Below are 22,104 nucleotides of genomic sequence, written 5' to 3' on the forward strand. Positions count from 1 at the left end.
CTGGGCCCGAGACACCCACCTTTCTTCTTCTGCCCCCCGCGCTGGCAGTCCTCGTCCCCGTTCTTCTCCTCCCCAGACTCGTCCGACTTGGCTTTCGGGCTCTCCTTGCTCTCGCCCCCTTCTCCTTTCTCCTGCTCCTTCATGTCCTTTTTGGGGGGCAGTTTCCGGGCCGGCTGAGGCTTATGGGGCTGGGGCTGCAGCGGGAAGGGCAAGAAGGGGAGTCCCTGCCGCTGGGAGCCGGGACAGAGCGGCTGGCCCGGCGAAGAGCCCGCTGGGAAGGGAGGCCCCGCGGGGAGGAGTGACGGGCCCGCTGCGGCCATGGGGTCCGCCAAGGGGGAGATGCTGGCCCCTGGGCTGTCCGCACCAACCTGGCTGTGAACTTGGGCCAGGGGCCACAGCCAGCAAGGGCCCTAGGCCATCGGCCCAGACAAAGGCCTTGCGGGGGAAGGCTGACCGGGACGCCCCCTCCTCGGGAGCTCAGGAGAGCCACACCACAGGTGCCTCCCGAGGATGTGCCCTCGAGAGCGGGAGGCGGCCGCCGAGCACGCTGATGGCCCAGGCCCGCAAGGTCGTGACAGCAGTACCACAAGCCTGACTTCCCAGGCCGCACGGCCACTGGGGGTCTGTGCAGGCCTCGTCCAGCAGAGGAGTGAGCCTGGAGTCGTGGTGAGGCCAGAGGGAAGGAAGCCGCGGTAGCAGGGTCCCCCCGAATTGTGCCGATGCTGCCGCACGGCTGACCATGCACCCGCCCCCCCCAACTCACCTGCACACTCTTGTGGGCTATCTCTCCAGGTGTGGGCCAGTTGATTGCATCTCCAAAGTCCCCAACCTGCAAGGCACGTTCTGTGAGGCCCTGGGGAGACCCTTGCCCTGCTGCGCAGCCCCCTGCCCAGGACACAGCTCTACCCGGAGAGCAGAGGCCAAAGCCTCTGACCACAAGGACAATCCATGCTGCTGCTCCCAAGGGACCAGATCCTGAGTGCCACTCACTGGAACAGGAAAAAGGCCATCACCTCCAGGAAGTCCCCTTGGGTTGCCAACCCCTACTCCTTACCTTGCTGCCTTTGCGCTGTTTAGGGACTGCTGCCCTCACCACCTTGGCAGGAGCAGAATGTTCTGTAGGACAAGAAGGGAGAGGGGGTGACGATGAGCCAGGAGGGACCATGACGGATAGAATGATAGTGTTCAAACATCCACACCAAGTCACTGGCCCCTTTCTGAAGAAATCGTGCACAGTGAGCGCATGGAGACAGGCAGCTCCCCTCAGCCCCACGCCCTCTCGTGAAAAGGGCTGAGTCCTGGAGGGGGTGTGCAGGGCACACTGAGGCCACGCCAGCTGGCTCCATAGCTCAGGCCTGTAGGGAGGGTCACAAAGACCCCTCTGGCTCTGCTGCCTGAACTGTTGAATGTGAAGAGACCTGGGACAGTCAGTGAAGGCCAGATAAAAACCCTAAGCGGGCAAACGAAAAGTCGGGGGGCATCTTCTAAGGCAGAACTATCCTCAACGCCTGTGGTCAACACGGACTGGCCCCTCAGGGGAGACCCCCTCTGCCTCTGCAGCTTCCCAGGAAAACGCAAGCCCCATGTGACTCGACGGTTCCACCACTGGGGGCTGAGCCCACGGGACAAGGTGGCCAAAGCGAACAGGCAGCCACAGTGCGGCTCTGAGGACACCAGTCCAGGGCCCCAAGGTGCCCGAAGCCAAGCAGGGTGCCCGCCCGGGTCCTGCGTGCGCGCGTACCCAAGGCAGGTGCAATGCGCAAATCAGGCGCAGTAAGGGATGAGCAGCAACGACGACACAGGAATATTTTTACCAACTCTGCCGTGAGAGCCGCATGCACATGCTCTCGAAACACCCTCTGCTTCCAGACATGGCGGAAGGGGAGCGGCCGTCCGTCACCAGGCCAGTGTGCCTGCAGCGACTGATGGCGTTTGGAACTCTCCACTAGTTTTCACCGGGGACAGACGCGGGCTTTTAAAGCAGGAAACCGTGTGCTTTGTCCCTGTTCTGGGAGGAGGCCCCCCATGCCTGCCTGAGCTCAGCTCCCCTGCTTTCTCAGCGCAGGCCTGAGCCTGGTTTCTGCACCTTCCTTCCCAGAGACCTGCGGAGGTGCCCCCGGGTCCTGCTCTCCCACACCTCTCCCTGCACTCTGCCTCCACTGCTGGCCAGTGGCCTCAAAAGGAATGTTCCCCCCTTTGATCAAACCCACATTCTCTTAATGAGCAGAGCTCGAGCCTGGCTGTGAGGCCACGGCATTCTCGGCCTCTGCCCCCCACTAGAGCCACTGCCTCCTCACGACCCCCACAACGTGTCTCTTGAGAGCTGGGGCCATGGCGCCCAGCCCACAGTACCCCGTCCCCAGGGCTGAGCAGTGTGTGTGGGGGGGGTGGTGGCTGACCCCACCCTGCAAGTCTACAGCAGCAAGGTGGAAGAGGCGACGGGGCAGGGGCCCAGGCAGGTGCCCCTGAAGACGTCCTTGGAAAAGGTGAGGGAGCTTTTCAAAAGGCATCGCCGCTATTTGTAGAAACGCTTCCAGAACCCTGAACACCTGCTGTGCTGCGCCGCTCACAGCCTGTTCCCCAAGATCACCGTGGCCTGGCCAGGCACTCAAGTTCAGTCTCCGATGGACAGAAGGGCTGGTCTGCCCCTGCGAGGGCCCGAGCGAGCCAGAGGAAGCGGCAGGACGGAGCCACAGAAGACTGGCTGGAAAAGCAGGCCCCGGGCCTGGGTCTCCGTAGGATCCACGGCGCCCCCCTCAGCTCTGTCCCAGGAAGAACAAGTCCCAGAGAGGAAAGCCCCCTGGGGGAGAGAACTTGTGCTGGGAAGCAAAATCCTGCCACCTGAGAAGCCTCCAGGCCTGGGGAAGCCCAGGAAGGCACCCATGAACCTGGCAGGACCTGGCAGGACTTGGCAGGACCTGCAGGAGGCTGGAAAGGGAGAGCTGACTTCAACTGCTCACCCCTTTATAAGTCCCCTCCTGGCCGCCCACCTTCACCAGGCAGGCAAAGGTGTGTGTGCACACACCCATAGCCGGTGCGCAACAAGCAAGGCCTGAGTGTAAAATGGCTCCCAGTGAAAACCAAGCCCCGTCCTGGCCAGGTTAGGTGCATTGGCTGTCACCGTCCCAAGCCCCTTCTAAGGAAACTAGACTCACTGTCCTGCACCTGCCCTAAAAAAGTTGTGGGGTGCTGGTTGGGGTGAAAAAGATCAGCATCAAACCCCCTATTTGCAGACGGGGAACAGAGGGCTTCTCCAGCCAGGAGTCAGGCGGGAGCCGGGAGCCTCTATGCCCTTGTCCAGTGCTCCCTCCAGCTCCCTGGGGGCTCTATTTGTCCATTGCAGGGAGACTCTCTGTGCCATCTAAGGGTACTTCACTGGAGGGGAGGGCAGCAGGCCAGTGGCCTCTTGCTCCACCCCTGAGGCAAACCAGGCACTCCAGGGTGTTGAGAAGGGCACCTTCTGTCCTGTGGTTAGGCAAGAGCCAGCCTGGTGGCGCGAGGGCAAGGCGCGCTCGAGCCACACCTAAGCTTCGCACTCTGAGCGTGCGGGAGGCTGGGCCCTCCAGCGTGCTGCTGGGAGCTGTCTGCACAGCAGACCCACCGTTTGGATGCGAGATTACTTAGACTGGTGGGGGTGGGGCGCTAGTGGGGTGGTACGGAGGATGCTGGGTGGTGCGGGCGAGCGGTGGGTCCTGGGGTGGCAGGGCAGAGGGCCCCTGGGAAGCGGAGCGGCCGAGCGCATGTTACCCACGCAGCCCCCCACTCAAACGCCTGGAGAGGCAGGATGGCCGCCCACGCGCACAGCTCCAATGGCTGTCCCTGCAAGGCTTGGGGAGCCCCTATGAACCTCAGACCCTCGTCTGTAATGCACGAGACAGGAGAACCTGGAAGGCGGCCGGGACCCCGCACACGGCACGTGCTCAACGCGTGCGCAGGGTTCAGCTCAGACTCAGGAAGCTGCTCTCCCAGCCGTCCCTGTCCCGAGGCGGAGAAGCCACCCAGCAAGCCTGCAGCCCGCAGCACGCACGCGGCAGAGTGGGAGACACCCCGAGGGCACGTGGGCTCCACTACAGACCAGGCCCCTCTTCTTCCGGGCAGTGCCCGCAGGAGGGGGGCACTCACACTGCCCTTCAGAGCCAGGCTGGCTCCAGGGCATTGCCCAGCAAAGGAAAGCTCACATGCTGGCTGCTCTGGAGGGTGTGGGAAGGGAAACCTGCCCATCCAGCCCCCCTGGCAAGGCAGCCCGGGCCACGCCCCCAGAGGAAGAGCGCGGGGCTGAGCCCGTGCACCGCGGGGAAAGGCCAGGTGGTCTCCCTGTCTCGCCGCAGGAAGGGGCGGAAGATGGTGGCCGCTGACACGGTCAGAAGGGCAGCTCTAGGGGGTCCAAGGAGCAAGGTCCTGGCTCGACGGGAACAGAGTGAAAGCTTCTGGGGGGAGGGATGGACAGACGGGCACGCGCGGGCCTGGGGAGAGCATGGGAAGGAAGTGGGCTGAAGAGAGAACGGAGGCCAGGGCGGGCGGCGAGGGCGCCTAGACGCGAGCCTTCAGGCCAGTGGACCAGGTCAGCCAAAGGCTTACTTGGAGACTGGCACCACCTCCTGGAGGCTGGCATCCGGGCAGGCGGTGCGCCGTGACTGAGAAGTACTGCTACCTCGCAGCAAGGTCACCTGTGAGGACCAGGGGCTGCCCACCTGCCCGGGGCTGCCTCCCGGGCTCACCTCCCTGCGGCGGGAACCAGGCACTGCAGTCAGCCCAGGGCAAGAGGCACCCGGGGCGCCCTGCTGGGGTCTCACACCAGAGAAAGGGGCTTTGCTTTTCAGTGCCAATTCCTGCGCCCACAGACAGAGCCCCAGCCCTCCCGGGGGCAGAGACCCCACAGGCTCTAGAAGCCAGGCCCCAGCCCAGCACCCCCCGGGGGCACCTGCTCCACCACCGAGGGAGTAGTAGTGGCTGTGAGGAGCGCGGGGGAAGGCGAGGTTCCGACCCCCATCCTCATCAAGGCAGGCAACGGGCTGGCACAAGCTCTGTGCCCAGAGCACCGACCAGGCGCCAGACGCGTCTCGGACACAGAGCTGCTTCCTCTAATGGGGCTCACCGCGGGGCGCGGCCCCCACAGCCAGAAAGCAGCGAAAGGGCCCGAAGCCAGGAAGCCTGGCCCAGACTGCTGGGCGGGGGTTCCGAGTCAGCCCCGTGGCTGCGCGAAGCCTGAGGCCACAGAGCGGAGCAGGTGACCCTCAGGCCAACTGCTCCTGTCCTGCCCGAAGAGGGCAGGGAAGTGGCCACCCGGCTGTCTCCCGGGCCCCCACCCTTGCTCACCCCAGGTGCGGGTCCCCTGACACGGATCTGCCCCTGCCGCTGCCTGCGCTGCAGCCCAGGGCCCTGTGGGGCGGAGAGTGGGGTCCACGAGACGCTGGGGCTCCCCACGCCTGCGGGCAGGAACACACCCCCAGAGCAGGGCTGGCTGCGCTCCTTACCTGGCCGCCGCTCGCCCAGCCTCTCTCTGCCCAGCCCTCCCGCCCGGCCTGCCCCCACCACGCCGCAGAGCCACGCAGAGCCACGCAGGGGGCCGCCGCGCTCAGAGGGAGGAGTGGGCAGAGGGGGGGGGCCTCCACTCAGACCATCTCGAGGGTGCGCCAAAGGCAGCAGCCGCAGACAGCGGCAAGTGCGCCCCTTGGCCTGGGGGCAGCCCAGCTCCCAGCACGTGACGCCCGGCCCCAGCCAGCCCCAGGCGACTATCTTTAGCCTGCGGTGACCCGGGCAGCTGGTGTCCCTACCGCCCTGCCCAGATGACAGGGACCCTGCGGCCCGCCACCCCCGTCGCCGCTGCCAGTCCCGAACGTCCTGCCCGAAGCCAAGAATAGGCACAGCTGCAACCCGCCGGCGCCAGGTGCCCACTGCTGCTGGGGGGCTTCGCACAGCGGCTTCCCGAGCCGCCCTCTTGCTCCAGCTGCTCAGAAAGCGAAACTGAGGGCAGGGACGTGCCCAAGGCCACACACAGTGCCCGCGGCAGGTGCCCACCCCCGCTTATTCGCCCGCCTGTGTGGACTCCTCCCAAGGAGACCTCCCGACATTGCTCTGGACCACACCCGAAACGGGTCTAGAACCGGGTCAGCACCACCGCATGAGGGGCTTCCCCGCCGAGCAGGTGGGTTCCCATCCCCCACCAGGTGACAGCCAAGCGACCCACCCAGGTCACGAGACGGACGGGGAGCAGAGCTGGGAGGGAAGTCGGGTGACCCCCGGCCCAGACAGTGATGGGCGCTCTGCAGGGCAAGTGGGAGCTACGAGAGGGCAGGGTCTTCCTCAGCCGGCGCCCAGGCCCAGGACTGCAGCCTGGCCACAGCAGGCTCCTCAGAGGGCCAGCCCTCGGCATCACAGCCGCACAGCGCAGGCGTGGGGGGGGCCCAGACCTGCGCGTCTACCTAGAGTGTGGGGTGGCTGCAGCCCGGGGTCCCCCAGAGGCCCCAGCAGAAGCCTCAGCGCGGCCCCCACGCCCACCAGCGCGGCTCGCAGGTGAGCAGTCCTGCTTCCCAAACGCTTCGTTCCCCTGGGAACCTGGCCCCCCACGCCACATCTGGGGTATCTGGCTCTGGCAGCCCGTGCTCCCGCAGGACTGCAGGCCACCATCCAGGCAGGTCGAGGCACAATGGGCCACCCCCAGTTCAGGCAAAGCGCACTTGGTTTTTATCATCCTGTATCTAGGGCATTCTTTGCTCTAAGAGGCTTCTGAATCCCCGAGAAATCGCTTACGACGACGCCTGCTGCTGAGGTGGAGGTTCCCGGACTAAGCTGAGAACTCATCTCTTTGTACCAACAGGGAAAGAGACCCAGGAGGGGCAGGGTGTGCGCAAGGGGACACGAGGATCACCACAGGGAGGCATGAGCCGCAGGCTCCTGCTGCAGAGCCTTCCGGAAGGCTGGGGCGCCGCCCAGGCTCCACACAATCCCGAGCGCACCCGACACCTCACAGGCCGGGCCTCAAGCCCAGCAGCAGCACACACTGCCCCCTGCTGTTGCCGGCGCTCAACCGTCCTGAACACCCTGCCTGGCAAGGATAAAGCGGCTTCTCCACAGAGCTGGAGCAAAGGACAGAGGCCGAGGAGTGGTCTGGGGAGGAAGGGCGGCGGCGGGAGGCCAGGCCACTCTCCATCGGGGTGGCAGGCAGGCCCCTCGCTGGCCCTCAAGCTCTTGCCCCTGCAATGACTGAGCACTGAGCCCACCCCACAGGCTGCGCACAGACGTGGTAAATGGAAAACTCCAGAGCATGGGGGGACGTGCTGGATGTGCTGGCAGCAGAGAGCAGCGCCCCAAAGCCAGGGGTCCTCAGTGTGCTCAGGGCCAGCCTCGAGACCCCTTTAGCACCGCAGGCTACACCTCAACTGGGAATCCTGGGGCTTCCCGGCCCCACCTGATACTCAGGCCACTGGGGAGCGGCAGGACCACGCAGCAGTGACAGGCAAGGGGCCTGCAGCCCAGACCAGCCTCCCCACCGGCTGCAGGACCGGCCGACGGCCAGAGCGAGCGCATCAATCTCTGAGGCGATTCTTCAAGGGGGCGCTAAAAAAGCAAACATGGAACTTGTCCAGAGCGAGTATAGAAAAGCTCAGGTCACCTGACGGCATGTGCCTGGCAGACAGCCCGGGAAGTGGCTCCGAGAATCACGTCCCAGGCAGCGCTGGAGACCTGGCACTGGAGGGCGCCGCTGCACATCGGGGCATCCCGCCCGCGGCACCTGCCCTGCGCGGGGTTATCCCGCCCTTTCACGCGCCGCTCGCTCTGACCACGGGCGCGGCGGCCCTGAGCCACCGCCACAAAGGACCAAAGGCTTTAGGGCTGTGGAAGGATCGGCCGAGGAGCAGTGAGGGTCCTCGGCCCCCCACCCTGGAGACTTTGGTTCCGGAATGGCGGGACCAGGAATCGGCCAAGGTGGGTTTGTCCTGGACACACTTGGGGCTTTCAGCTGTTTTTTTTACTTTATTGCGTCCATCTGGGTCTCCGCTGCTAATCCCGACAGGGGCCAGTTTCCCAGAAGCACGCGAGTGCCTGGGCTTCAGCAGACGGCAGAGGCTATGCAGGGTCTCGACTCAGGCTATTTTTCCCCTTTTACACTAATGTTTTTATGTGATTAAATATTTCAGTTTCTGTAAGAGAAACAGCAGCAAAGTTGCCATAATTGGAATGGAGCCCAAGCCCGCCCCACCCCTGCCCGCTGGAGCTCCGACCCAGGGCCCTGTGGGATGCACCCCACCACCAGCAGGCACTACCCCCCAGAGCTCATGGAACACCTGGGGGCAGTGAGTCCTGGCCTGGTGGGGGGAGGGGCAGAGCTGGGCTGCAATGAGGGGGGCTGCCGGGACGGGGCGCAGTGCCCACCCTGTCCAGGATCCCGGCCTGGCAGACAGGCAGCAGGCCGACAGCAGCAGAGGAGGGGGCATGAGGGGCCGACCCCTCCCCTGACCCAGCAGGAGTCAGCTGGTCAGGCCAGGAAGCCACAGAGCAGAGTCCTGACAGACTCTGAGGCCACCAAGGGGCACCCAAGGGGGCCTGGGGCCTTAGCTTCCTAACAAACTCCAAACGGTGGCTGTGCAAGCAGCCAGGCCGGGGACCCGCTGCACCCACGCTCTCCCCCTCGGCTCACCGGAGCTCAGCCAGCGCTGAACCACTGCCCCAGGGAGAGGATCCTGGAGGTCACACACAGGCAGGTGTCTCCCTGAGGGCTGATGGCCCCGGCAGCCCCGGGTCTCACTCAGCATTCCTGACACCAGCCCTACAGGGGAACACCCACCCCCAGAGGCCATCAGCTGGCCTCCCATGTCCTCCATGGCGGGGGAGGGGGGACACGAGGCCTGGGCAGGCATCAAGTGCCTCCGGAGCATGGGCCACGCTCGAGGACCACCTGCTGCCACCCAAAGGCCTGGGATCCAGCCAGCACCCAGCCCCAGGGCAGGCGCTCCTGCTCCCACCATGCCCCACAGAATTCTCGCTATCAGCCAGAGGCAGGAAGGGCCACGAGTCATGGCTCTGCCCCTAACACAGCAGCACGAGACAGAGACAGAGGCCGGGGGCAGGTGGGAGCATCACCTGCCGTGCTAGCCTGCTCCTGCCCCCCCACCCCGAAACCTGACCCCTGCTGACTTGGTGCCCGCAGGGTCCGGGTGCCAGGCCCCGGCAGTGCCAGTGAACAAGCAGTCCCCACCCCGAGGGTCAGCTTACACAGCGCTTGGGAGGGGACACTCGACTGCCTGAGACCAATGAGCAGTGTCTGCTGGGAGTGGAACTCAGCCACCACCTGAGCACGTCACCGCAGCCGGCAAACGTGCACGCGCTCTCGCACACGCACACTCACGGCGTGGATGCAGATGGAAAGACTGCCACAGGCCAATGTTCCTCCCCTCAGGGGTCACCGTCCCCTCCCGAACCCACAACCCTGAGGCCCGGCTCTTCCAGGTTATGGCAGGATCCGGGAAGAGCGCACGCGGCGACGCGGCGAGGGCCGTGGGCAGTGCCCAGAGTCCTGGCTTGGAGCCGCGCGGTGGGGAGCAGGTCTGCACTCTAACGAGCCTGCAGTGGCAACGAGCTCATATTTGTAAAGCGTTTGTAAAAGCGCCCGATGCACAGGAACCCAACCCGTGGGGCACAGCCATGGCTCTGGAGCCGCCTGTGCACGCCGGACCAAGGCCACTGACACGCGTGCCTCCAAGGTTCACGTGGCCGTCTCTGCAGCGCCCACGGGTGGCGTGGGGCGGGGGCTCCTGGAGGCAGAGACCCGGAAGCAGGGCGGGCTCGCCCTTCCTCCTCTCATGTCCAAGGGGACCCGAGCCTCTTCCCGGGAAGGGACAGGCGGGAAGAAGGTCTGGCAAGGGCAGTCGTTCCTCCGGTGCCGCTGGAGGTTCTGGCCAAGAGACGCCTGAGTTTTCTATGACGTGACAAGTGCCAGAAGGCTTCCCAAGGCCCAGGGTCCCCGCCTAGAGGGCTGCCACCTGCGGGCCATGCCATGACGGGTGGGCCGGGCAAGGCTGCTAAAGGCCTCCGCCTCTCACCACTCATGGTGCCCCCAGGCCCAGTTGGGCTTCGGGCTGTCGCCATGCTGTGCAGGTGCAGCCCCAGACAGCAAGCTCCTCTCCTTCACCCTCCCAGCCCCCCATCAGCTGCCTCCTGCTCCCAGAGAGGTGAGAAGCAAACTGGCCCTGCGAGTTCCTGAGTTCCTAACGCTGACCCTGGGCAGGTCCCTTCATCTCCTAAGCTCTGGAGAAGGAATTTCTCCATAAAAGCACCCCCCCAGGTGTGAACAGGTGTCCCCAAGCTGTGAGGGCCACCCCAAGGCAGTGCGGCTCCCCTTCCCTCTGCCCCCATAGCAAGGCCCCACAGCCGGCCCCCAGCGAGGATGAGGGGCGGGCGGCACATGGAGGGCAGCCGCACAGCGGCCCTTCTGCTGCGGGAGAAAGGAAAACCGGGGTGCAGCTCCCCCAAACCTCAGGCCCTTCAAGGAAGGAGTGTCATGGCACAGGAGTGGCCCCGCACTGACACACGCAAGCCCTGCGCGGGGTGGGGTGCGGGGCGGCTCAATGCGAATAATCTATCACTTGAGATTGTTAAGTCCTGACCCCTGCCCCCCTTTCTGCACCCACTCTAGTCTTCCCCTTCTCCTGCTGGTCAGTTGCCACCAGGGCTGTGCTGTGGTCTTGGGGGCCCCCAGGACAAACCTGAATGGAGGCCTCTGCTGCCCCGTGGCCTTCCTCTCGCCCTGTGGCAACTTGTAAACCCAAGCAGCTGGGCCCCAAGGCAGCAAGAGCAGCACCCCTCAGTAAGCACTCGGGGAGTCAGCCAGGGGCCAGCAGAGCGGGCAGCGCGGCGCACAAGGCCGCACCAGCCGGCGTCAGAAGCACGCGGCCTCCCCGCCCAAGGCTGCTGTGACAGCCCCACCCTGGCAGGGGTCCTCGAGAACCCATGTGCCCAAGTGTGGAAACACAGTTCACAAAATAACCCCATTTCAACCAAGCAGGGCGCGTGCGCACACACTCACTCTCTAAGAAAAGTCTAGAATTGTGCTGACCCGACCCAGCCACCAGCCAGGCCTGCGTCCTGAGCGCGCGTGCGGCGGCCGAGCAGACGCACGGGCCAGAGCGCTGTGCGGAGAGAGCGCTTTGTCGGCACAGACTCCTCTCGAGGGCCGCCGGGGCCCTTGCGCCTTCCCAGCGGCCACCACCAAGCCCGCCGCATGGGGGCCGTGATGGCGGGATTTGCTCTCCTTTTGCTAGAGCGCATCCAACTTATTTCCTACAGAGTTAGCGTGTCCCTCCCCCTTGCGGGTGGGAAAGTTCCCCTTTGAAAGAAGTTAAAAAATAGTTAAAAAAAAAAAAATACAGATCAGTATTTCTCACCCGCTGGAAGCATGGGCTAGAGAGCACCCCGGCGCCCCACCCAGGGGTCCCACCTGCAACCAACAGCAAGGCCAGCAGGCCCCCAGCAGGCTGCACCCGCCCGTGGGGCTGAAGAGGGGCACCTCTGGGCAGGGCCTGGCTCCCAGGGAACGGCCATGGCGCCGGGTCCTCTGCAGACCTCTGCCATCTGATGGGATCTGCGGGTCCCCCAGCAGCAGGCGTCCGGCTGGGAGGTTATGCCCCACCCACGGTCTGAGAGTTGGCGTGGGGCCCGCCGAGCTCGAACACAGCCCCCGGCCACCACCGCCTGTCTGAGGCGACGACAGGACTCTCACCGCCCCTGGCTGGAAAACGAAGACCGTCGCTGCAGCCAGACCCCGCGTCGTGACTGTGAAGATGAACCGAAACAACGTGGGGGCCGCGGGGGTGGCCAGACGTGCTCACACACGAGAGGTGCAGGCCAGGGGCCAGCCTGACTAGGGCGTCCGTCCTCGCCAAGAGCTCCCGAGCCCCAGCCCAGGCCGGCCTTCCAGGCTGCCAGCGACGAGAAAGGAGAGGGAGGCAGAAACCAGAACCCGGACCCCAGACTTCCGCTCAGGCAGGCGGCTCCGACCCCACCCGAACACCTCCCTGAAATGGAACGGCCACCCTCGCCTCTCAGGTCAGGAACAGAAGAGGGTGGCCCTAAGAGCCCAGCCAGGGGAGCCCCACAGTGGCCCCAGGCCCTCACCCCAGCTCCACTCGGGGGCTCAGAGGTCCAGCCCAGGGAAACACCTGGCTACCCCCCACCCCACCACCACGGGTGTGACGCAACCAGCGCGAGGCGGAGGTCCAGGCACGGAGGAAGTACCGGGAGCAAGCAGAGCACTTCCTCTCGAGTGGCCTCGCCTCAGGGGAAAACGGCCAGCTAAGAAATCAGGCCCAGGCCGCCGAGCTGCCCGGCGCCGGTCCAGAGGCAGAGGCCAGACCACACGCCCCTTCGGCTCCGCGGAACAGGAGCCACTGCTCCCCGCACGTGGGCCTGTCGCGCGTCCCCGGCCCTTGGCAGGGCACTCTGCTCACCCCGGAGGCGCCCCCCTCTCTGTCACAGCCAGGCTGTTTCCTTTTGCCCTCTCAGGAACTGCTCTGCCCGTCCCCTGCCAGGCAGGCCCACGGCTCTGCCCCACCCTCAGATGGCAACGTGGACCCTGGAGAAACCCGACATCGCCAGGAGCCCTGCACCACTGTTCTTAAGCCCCACCTTGGGGTGAAGGCACTGCGGGCACGGACTCCAGTGCTGCCACGGCGTCCGGCACGCATGCCCAGCCACACTGCCCACCAGGCTGCCCACTGCCTCTGCCGCCCCCGCCCTGCCCAGGAGCGCTGTCCAAGTCCCAGCCCACAAATCTGAGACTCAAAGGGCACTTCATGCCACTCAGGTCTCGGGGCCATGTGTGAGGCGTCCAGCCCGCCGTGCTGGGGGCTGGTCTGGCCGTGAGTGTCCACCCTCACGTGAGGGGTGGCTCTGCCGTGGCATCCGGCCAGCAATCCCACGGGCAACGACTCAAGTCAAGTGCAGCATGAATGACCTTCCCTCTGGGGGCGGCCGAGTCAGGCGCTTTCGCACAGAGGCTGGACGCGAGCCTGGCCCTGCGGCACTCGCCGCTTCTGGGCCCCGACGGCCCGGGTGCTCAACCCCGGTCAGAAGGCCTGGCGGGTCCAGCTGGGAGCAGGCGGCGGCACCGTCTTGCGAACCCTCCTGGCACGGCACGGCACGGCTGGCAGCCACATGCCGCTGCGTGGAACACCCCTGCCTGATGGACGAGCCGCTGCCCGGCCGAGTGGCGGAGGGGCAGCCCCTCAGGGAGCTCTTTCTCCCAAGTGCAAGTTCCACCTCCAGCGGGTCTGCAACGCCACCCTAGCAGGGAGGGACCTGGAGAGGCCGCCAGCTCAGGCACCTCATTCGCAGAAGGGGAAGCAGAGAGGGGCTCAGGGCGCCGCCCCAGGTGTCTCGGCGAGGGGCCAGGACTGCAGGCCGGCACCACCACTTGGGGGAGCCTCTCTCCAGGGGCCGCTGCTATCCCCAAAGAGAAGTCCACGCTCCAGCCCCTTCCTCCACTCCCAGACACGGGGCCAGGGTGCATGAGGCCGCTCCCACCCCGACAACCAACACCTGCCTCAGCAGCTCTCAGGACCTACGGGGAGGGCGCGCTGGACAGCGCTTCGGAGACTTGGGGCAGATGCTCTACCAGTCACATGGGGGCGCCCTCAACTCTGACAGCTGCCGGCCACTGTGGGGGCGTCGGGCTGCAGTGCTGAATCCCCGGGTCTTATCCCCTGGCTCAAAGGTGGGGGCGTCCCTTCAAGGGACTACAACTCCTGCCCTAGGCCTCAGGTCTCCCCCGTGCTCTGCTCGCAGACTCCTCCTGTGAGGACGCGCCTGTGCTGGCGGGCTGGCCAGAGAGCCGCCCTCTCCGCGGAGGGGACTCCTCCCGGAGTCCCTGCTGCCCCGCCGGCCCGTCTGAGGGGCAAGCGGTCACCAAGAGACAGGCCCGGGCGGGGCTTCATCTCCTCCGTGACATCTTCATCGGTGTGACTCACGCCACGCCGCGTGCCCATCAAGGTGTGCATTCAGTGGCTTTTTTGTTTTAACGTATTCAGAGCCTGACTTTGAAAGAAAAGCTGTAAACAGAAAAATGAAAACGAAACACAGCCACAAATCTCTAGGGTGCCGGACAGACTGTCTTCTAGTGCAGGCCGGCCAGAACCTGGGGGCGCCCTGGCTGACCCCCGTCTTTGAGGACCCGAGCCCCACCGTGGCAGCGACGTGTCCCGTTACCCCTGAGCCCGGGCTGACGCGGCACAGGCCCTCAATCCTCACCCAGTGGACACGCCCAAGCGCACCCCGGCCGCCGCAGCCCTGCACCCGTCCAAAGCTGACAAGCTCCCCAAACACCTGAGGCGCGGCCCCTCATGTCGTCTTCCAGAACACCCACCCCAAGCGACCCTCTCAGGCAAAATCATGCTGGCTCCTTGGACCGGCCCCAAGGAGGTGCCCGCGTCCCCGCGAGATTCCAACTTCCTGTGTCCCCACATCCCCAGAGGCGGCACCCCAGTGGTCTCCCAAGGCCAGCACTAGCCCGGACACCTGGCTGGGCCTCGGAGAGCCCCATTCCCTCAGGACTTGAGGACCACGCTGGACACAACCACCTCGTTCAGAGACGCTGTTTAGTGAGTGCTTACTGCGTCTGTCTCCCCTCAGCGCTGGCAACAGAGACACCATCACCCCCAAACACACCCAGCACCGCAAACCAGCACTGCTAGGGCCGGGGCTTGATCCCCGGCCAGGGAGCTACCCTCATGGCTCAGCAGACCTCTCCTGTCTGCCCGCTGCTCCCCTCAGCAGTGTGTTTCAGTAGATCCACCTGTTCTGCTCCCCACTCTGTCTCTGGTGAATCCTCTCAACCCCACACCTCTGGCCTGCACCCCACTTTTATGTAAAAGCAAATAAATAAAATCTTAAAAAAATGAAAAACAAAAACCCAGTGCTGTAGAAAGACACCACAGACCGAGTGGGAGGGTTTCCCTGCAAAGCCTCTGTACCCCCTCCCCACAGACTGGCTGCCCCTGGGCACAACGGGGGCTTCTCTCCCCCAGGGTCACAGCCCCGTGACTCCCTGGACTCCCCTCCACTGCGGAGCTGGCGACAGGGAGGGCAGGGCTGAAGGGCTGGCTTAAGAAGCGACACGGGCCACCTTGCTGTGTATGCTCAGGGCCAAAGACCAGGGGTCAAAGGGCAGAGGATGAGGACAGCCGCTCCGGCACCTGACCGCTGCCAGTAGGTTGAAGATCTGGGTCAAGTTTAAGGCCAAAAAGAGAGGATGGCACCAACGCCTACGTCTTGCATGCCGGGTTCCAGCCGAGCACCCACGTTTCCTTGCTCCTACCCACACGTCCCACCCAGCGCACGGCTACTCGAGACCAAAGCACGTTTACTGGAGCCCACAAATGACCAACCTGTCCAGAGGCAGGGGCTGGAGGTGGCTGGGCTAAGTAAGGCAAACAGTGGGGCGCTGACTCCAAAGTTCGTGCCTGGCCACCGGAGGCAGTGACACGAGCCAGAGTGGGAACCCAGGACGTGGGTTCATGGCTCAGCCTTGCCCTGAACCGACTCCACTGTCCTGGCTGGTCCTGAAGCCCCCACCTAAAAATGAGGGTTCAGGTTCTCTGATGGCTGGGATCCCTCCCAGCCTAAACTCCCTCCTCCCAGAGAGGAGGAGAGGAAGGCCAAGCCCCAGGGCACACCTGTGGGGCCAGGCTGAAACTGGGGAACGGGGAGGGGAAGCCTGTCTCTGGCACAGTCACTACCCTGCACCGCCCCCCCAACCCCGTGGGGGTGCGCTAACCGCTGCTGCAGCCGCGAGGCCTGCGGTAGGGCGGAAACCCAGCGCCGTGGCCATGTGGGGGAAGCCCACGGAGCCAGACCTAGAAGTCTCACAGCACGGGCCTCCCCTGGCTGTGCTTCCAGGGCCCGCCCCGGCACCTGGCTGGCCCGGCAGGACAAGCAGGCGCCCAGCCCAGCCCAGCAGAACTGCGCTTCCTCTCGTCCTCCCAACCGAGACGCATTCCAACTAAGCCGGCCTCTCTGAAGGGCCGGAGACCCCACAGACTGCAGCTGCTCCCGGCCCGGGCCGGCAGCTGACTGACTATGGCCGCAGGCGACGCTCCAGGAACGCCTTCCAAGTGTGTCCCTGTGGCACCAGGAGAGGCAGACCCCAAAGAGTCAGACAGCAAACCCCAAATGACCTGTCCTTAACCTAAAAGCTGACGCTGTGTGGCCAGAACCACCTTCCAAAAGAAGATTCTGGTGGTGCCGTTAGCACCTGAGTCTCGGATGGTGTCCACTGCCGCTTGCCAAGAGCAGGCAGCTCCTCCGTCCCGAAACCGCTGCCCCTCCAGAGTGCACCTCGGGGCCACTTCAGCCCAGCCACCTTCCCCTCTAAGAAGGTTTCTCTGAGCTTGAGCCCTGCGAACGCCTGAAGAACCCCAACTCTCCCCACACAGTGCCTCCCACGTGGACGGCATGTGCTTCTCGCAGATTTTACCACCACGGTGGCGGCCTCTGTGCCTGCCCCAGAGTGTGCATGTGCGTGGCTGGCGCAGGCGTCACCTCCTCGCTTGCCAGCACACGTTGCGGGCTGCCTGCTGTGTGCCAGGCATGGGCAGTGCTGGCGACGGCCCGCCGTGTTGGGCAGGGTGGTCTGCGAAGGCCTCTCTGCAGAGACATTTTAACAGAGCCTGAAGAAGGCGAGGGTGTGAGCCGCGCGCCCCGGGGGATAAGCATTCCAGAACAAAGGCCCCGAAGCTGGAGGGTGCACAGGAGCTCCAGGAAAAGCAGGACTGCTGGGAGAGAAGCTGTGAAAGTCCAGGAGGTAGGACCTGATTCCCTGAAAGGCTCGGGAAGGCGGGGCCCATGGGTGGGGCTGCCTGGTCGGGAGGTGGGAAGCCGCCCTTCAGGAGCTGCGCCCTCCAGGAGCTGCGCCCTCGATGGGCAGTGCCAGAGAAAGGGCTGCGAGGATGGCCCCAGGCTTTCAGCGGGAGCCCCTGGAGGGACAGAGTGCCTCAGGGTGTCTCTCAGGAGCCCCGAGTGTGAGGAGGGGGCCCGAGCAAATGGGGAGAGCTGGTTTAAGCGCAAAGGAGGGCGACGACCACGCCCGGGCAACCACAGCGCCTCCGCAGGCCCTGACTGCCTCTCAGGGTGGGGCAGAGAGCAGTGACCTCCAGCCGCTGCCTCTGTGCTCTGGGGGTGCAGCGGGGGCCGCAGCCAGTCTAGAGGGTATTTATGACACCTCACCGCCACCAAGAAAGGCTCAGACTCCTCACCCCCACACCCGGGACTTCGCAGGGCCACGGGCACAGCCCAGAGACGCTGCGTCCAGGCTGTCCCTGTGATTTGGGGAAACCCCTCAGAGAGGCCCCAGGCTAACTGCCCCGGGACGCTGGCCGGGGGCCTCACGTGCAGTTACCCCTGGAGCCGCCTCCTTGCTAGGACAGGCACGGGCAGCGCACAGAGGGGAAGAAGCTGAGACACACACACCAGCTGCAGGCCGCGCCTTCTGGACGTGCAGCATTTGCCAGTGCAGGGCCACCACCTCCGACGGCCCAGGCCCCACCAGGCTCCCGTGACCGAGGACACGGTCAGGCGGGCCGTCCGGGGTGACAGTGAGAGTAGACGCGCTCCGGCGTGTCCTGACTTCACCCGGGCTCCAGCCTCTGTGCCCACAGCCAGGTATCAGAGCCTCCTTCCCTCCTGGAGCCCCAGGCCAGCCCCTGCACCCTCTCTCCTGGCCACTCCCTCCCACCATGCCAGCCCAGCCGGGGCACCCGTGGGTCCTCCCCAGGCCCCAACACCCTAATTACCCCCTTGGAGCTCCTCTTGGGTTTTGCAAACGGCCACTCCCCTCTGCCAAGCTCTCCATTTTAAAGAGGTTTTTGTGGTCTGGGGCCAGCTCCTCCTCCCCACCTCCCAAACTTGGGGGGTGCGGCGGGGTGGGGGTGCAGAGCAACAGCCATCCAATCCTCTCTGTGCCTGGGTCCCACCGGAGGCGAGGGCCGGGCCCCTGGAGGCGCAGGGTTCAGGACTGCTGGAACCCGCCCTGGAGCTCAGCACCTCGTGGCCCGTAGCTGGCACTCCTCGCGGCCAGAAGCCCCGGGTTCCAGGGAGGCGGCTGCCTCCTCCCAGGCCGGGCCAGAATTCCACTCTGAGGGAATTCCTCTCCGAGGGCGAGATGTCTGGAGCAGGGAAAGAGCTTCAAGTCCTGTTTGTGGAGGCTGACCTGGCAGCGCGTGGCAGGGGCGTCAACGGAACCAGCCACGGGGTTTAGAACAAGCCAGATGCACTCGCCGTGCGTGCTGCCCCAGCGCAACCTGAACGTCTGACTCCACCCATCACAACTCCCTTTTAAAAGCCGCCGAGGGACGGGTAAGGTACTCTGTCCTGCGGAATTCCTCATTCAGAAGTCGGTTCCCACAGATGTGCGGGTCCACGGGGCCTGGGCTCGAGGGGTAACCCTCACGGACAGCACACTGCACTGCCGGGCCCCACGGCACGGGCCCCCTGGTCGCAGGCAGCACACACGGCCCCTCTCCCCCTTTCCAGGGGAAGAGTCTTACTGACAAAGTGCAATGAGAAAAACCTAGAAGCCGCGGCTAGTCCAAGCCCCTTGTTTTACAGGAGAAGAAACAGAGGCACGGGGAAAGACAGGAGCGGCCGGGCCCGCCGTGCTGGTGAGGAGCCAAGTGGGAGGTGGACCCCACATGCAACGGCCGCCGCAGAGAATGAAAACTCCTTAAAGCGGCGATTATGAAGGCGGCAGCGCTGGCCAGGCGTTCTGAGCTGGGCCCTGTGCTGTGACGGGCTTTGCAAATATTGCCTTCTCTGCCCCTCAGAACCGCAGAAGACAGCTCCTGTCGTCACACTCATTTCGAGTCTGAACTAACGGCGGCTCAGGGCGGCCGTGCAAGCCCCCCCAGGTAGCACAGCGGGCAGAAGCTGGGCTCAGAAGTGCAGACTCTGATTCCAGGTCAGAGTCTGAGGTGACCAGCACAGAGATCTTCAGGCAGCGAGGATGCCCCAGACGCCCCACTGCTGCACCCGAGCAAACGGGAATGGGGCCCAAGCCTGGGAAGGAAAGTGGAGCTTTACTTAGGGCCAGAACGTGGGGTGGGCGGGCCCCGGGGTCCGCCTGGGTGACACGTGATGATAACCAAGTTCTCATTTTGTGCTGCCAGCCGGCTGCACTTTAAAGGGACACAGAAAGAGATAAGTTCTCTCACCTCACACGTGCAAGGGGTGACACAACCTGTCACGGATGCCCATGGCAGGCCGGTGGGGGCGACCGCACAGCTGGCCTCCCCTGAGGCTGCCTACCCCGGGCCCCCAGAGCACGCGGCACCCCCGCAGGTCATCTCTACAAAGCGAATAGCAAATTAACACTTCCGTTTAAAACATTGACCCTGCTGCACTCCAAAGCACCAGCAGTCAAACCTCTGGGTGGCCCTGCAATGCCCATCAGGGTCAGGGGCAGCAAAGTCCACTTCTGAGAGACCTGACCCAAACCCCAAGGAGGGAAGTGCTGCCTCTCCAGCCCCTGGTCTCCCTGGGGGGGGGGGGGGGGCAGAGACCCAGGAAAAGCCCCCATCTCTCAGTCCCCCGGGGGCGCAGGCCGGGCCCTGCCAGCACTGGGCCCGGGCTCCACGCCCATCACTGCAGCGCCACACACGAGGGACATGAAGGCCGTGAGGGAGAGGTGACACCAGGTCATCCCACGGGAAGCCTGGGGGCCTGAGGCCCAGCACGCTGAGGTAACTGGCCGGGGGCACGGCCAGCAAGAGGCAGGGTGGCACCCGAGCCCCAAACCTCTGCAGCCTCCGCTTCTTTCAGCTTGCGCCCTGCCTCTCGCGTGAGGCGAGCTGAGGCGAGGGGACAGGAGGAAGAGCTCTTAAGCGTTGTCAAAACAGTCTGGGGATGGGAAATACCAAAACCCAAAATGCAAATCCCAAGATTTGAAACGACCCACGTAAGCTGTAGAAAATTAAACCAGAATAAAGAACCCCACAAGAAAGGGGGCCGTGGCGAAACGTCTTTTATTACCAGTTACTGCATGTGTCCCTTAAAGAACGAAAACACTGGCATCTGAGCCAAAAGGAGGGCTAAAAATAGGCATTTGAAGCAAGTGCTGGAAAGCCTGCTCCGAGGCCCGCATTTCTGTAGCCTCCGCGGCCACCACCGCACGGGCCCCAGCTGCCCTGCCGCTCCCGGGCCACCCTGAGCCTGGTCCCGGCGCAGAAGGGCCATAGTGACCCATGGAGACGCCAAAGAGGGCAATCCTGGCGCCTTACCAGACAGTGCCAGCCCAGGATTCTCCCTGCAAAGGCACCGGATCCCCAACGAGAACCTTGGCACGGACGGCCGCTGGGTCCATCCGATCCTCGGGGAAAGTGCCGCCAAAGCTGGGAGGCAGCGAGTGGACAGGACACCTCCTTGCCTTAAGATCCCGCTGTGAGCAGAGCCGTCTCCCAGACCCAGAGGTCCCTGGCGCACTCGGAACCAGCTGGTGGCTCTGCTCCGGGGAAGGCGAGAAGCCGGCCAGGCCGCCTTCTTCCCACGATCAATAGCCCAGTGACGCACCCTCTCAAGGGCCCGGGACTTGCACAAAACGCCAGCTCAGGCACCCAGCACCACCTGATGTCATGGCTGATTTAAAACCCACAGGGCAGGTTCCCCACGAGCCGAGCAGCAGCAGCGGGGTGAGTAGCCCCATTTAAACTTCTGAGAGCAGCGCTCTCCCGGGATGATTATACCCCTGCGAGTTAAAGAGGGGGAGCAGGACCAAAGAGTGTCTCAAAGTTGCTTTCCCTCCCTCTGTGGGTGGGTCAGGAGGGATTTGCAAGAAAATGGAGGTTTCAGCGCGGCCCTTTGCATAAGCGGCCCGGGCCGGGGAAGGGGAAGGGCCGGGGGCCGGGGGAGCGGCCTGGGGTGCCCCCCCCCACCGTGTTTCTCCCCAAATGAAGCAACCTTGAAAGACACAAGAATTGCAACACGCCGCCGGCTTCCCCAGGTCCGGGGCGAGTCCGCTCCCGAAGGGAGGCCCGGCGCCCGCCCCCCCCCCCCGGCGCCCCCCGGCGCCCCCTTCCATGTTCCCCATTCGGGGGGTTCCCGGCGGGCGGCGCCGGCGGGGGGGGGGCCCGGGACCGCGGCGGGCCGGGCGGCTCCCGGGGACCCCGAGCCCGACGGTCGCGCCCCCCGGCCGCCCCGCGCGGGCCGGGCCGGGGACCCGCGGGGAGCCCGGCGCGCCCCCCGCCCCCGCGCGCACGCGGCGGCCGGGACTCCCCGCACCCGCCGGGGGGGCCGCGGCGCAGGAATGCCGGGAAGGCCGCGCGCAGGCCGCGGCGCATGGCGCCCAACTGTCACCGCGGCCACTCCCTCCCGCCGCCCGCCGCCCGCCGCCCGCGCCCCCGGCCCGCCGCCCCCGCCCCGGCGGCCCCCGCGGCCCCGCGCCGCCCGGACCAGGCCCGGCCCGGCCCGGCCCGGCCCGGCCCGGCCCGGCCAACCGCCGCCGGAAGCCGCGCACCCACCTGGCGGCGCCTGCCCGTTCACGGCGGCCGGGCCCGGCGGCGGCGCGAGCTTCGTCCACGGGTTCACCTTGGGCGGCGGCGCCGCCACGAAGTCCCGGCGCCCGGCGCCCGCCGCGGCCCCCGGCTCGCCGCCGCCCTCCTCGCCGTCGCTGCCCGCCGGGCTCTCGCGCGCCGCCCGCGGGGCCCCCGCGCCGGCCGGCCGCGCTCTCCGGGCGCCGGCGTCCGGCTCCCCCGCGCCCGGCCCGGGCTCGGCCGGGCCCTCGGCGGGCGGCGGCGGCTTCCGCACCCGCGCGCCGCGCTCCTCGGCCGGCAGCAGCGCGGCGGCGCCCGGCAGCAGCGGCTCCACCTGGGCGGCCATCGGCCGGGCGCCCGCGCCGCGCCCCCGCCGCGGCCGGCTCTCGGCGCCCCCGGGCGGCCCGGGCTCGGCGCGGCGCGGCCCCCCGCCGGCGGCCGTCGAGGCGCGGGCGGCGCGGGCGGGCCGGGCCTGCGTCGGCTCGGGCGCGGCCGCCGGCGCTCGCTGCGGCCCGGGCGCTCGCCCGACTCTCGCCGCGGCCCGCTCGGTGCAGCAATATGGACGCGGCCGGCGGCAGCGGCGACCACGCGATCC

General features: G+C 65.9%; 1 protein-coding gene across 1 annotated transcript in view; it reads right to left on the minus strand.

Moving 5' to 3' along the window:
• LARP1 (La ribonucleoprotein 1, translational regulator) overlaps positions 1 to 21,855 on the minus strand; it is a gene marked incomplete at both ends in the record, with an annotated part of 34,692 nt that extends 12,837 nt beyond the window's left edge. Inside the window, 4 exons of the mRNA XM_084243694.1 lie at positions 20 to 194; positions 764 to 829; positions 1,055 to 1,116; positions 21,498 to 21,855. Of these exons, the coding sequence (XP_084099820.1) occupies positions 20 to 194; positions 764 to 829; positions 1,055 to 1,116; positions 21,498 to 21,855 (661 nt within the window). The remainder of the gene's footprint in view (positions 1 to 19; positions 195 to 763; positions 830 to 1,054; positions 1,117 to 21,497) is intronic.
• Between the last annotated feature and the right edge of the window lie 249 nt (positions 21,856 to 22,104).

Source organism: Talpa europaea (assembly GCF_964194135.1).
Source record: "Talpa europaea genome assembly, chromosome: 9".
Classification (NCBI taxonomy): Eukaryota; Metazoa; Chordata; class Mammalia; order Eulipotyphla; family Talpidae; genus Talpa; species Talpa europaea.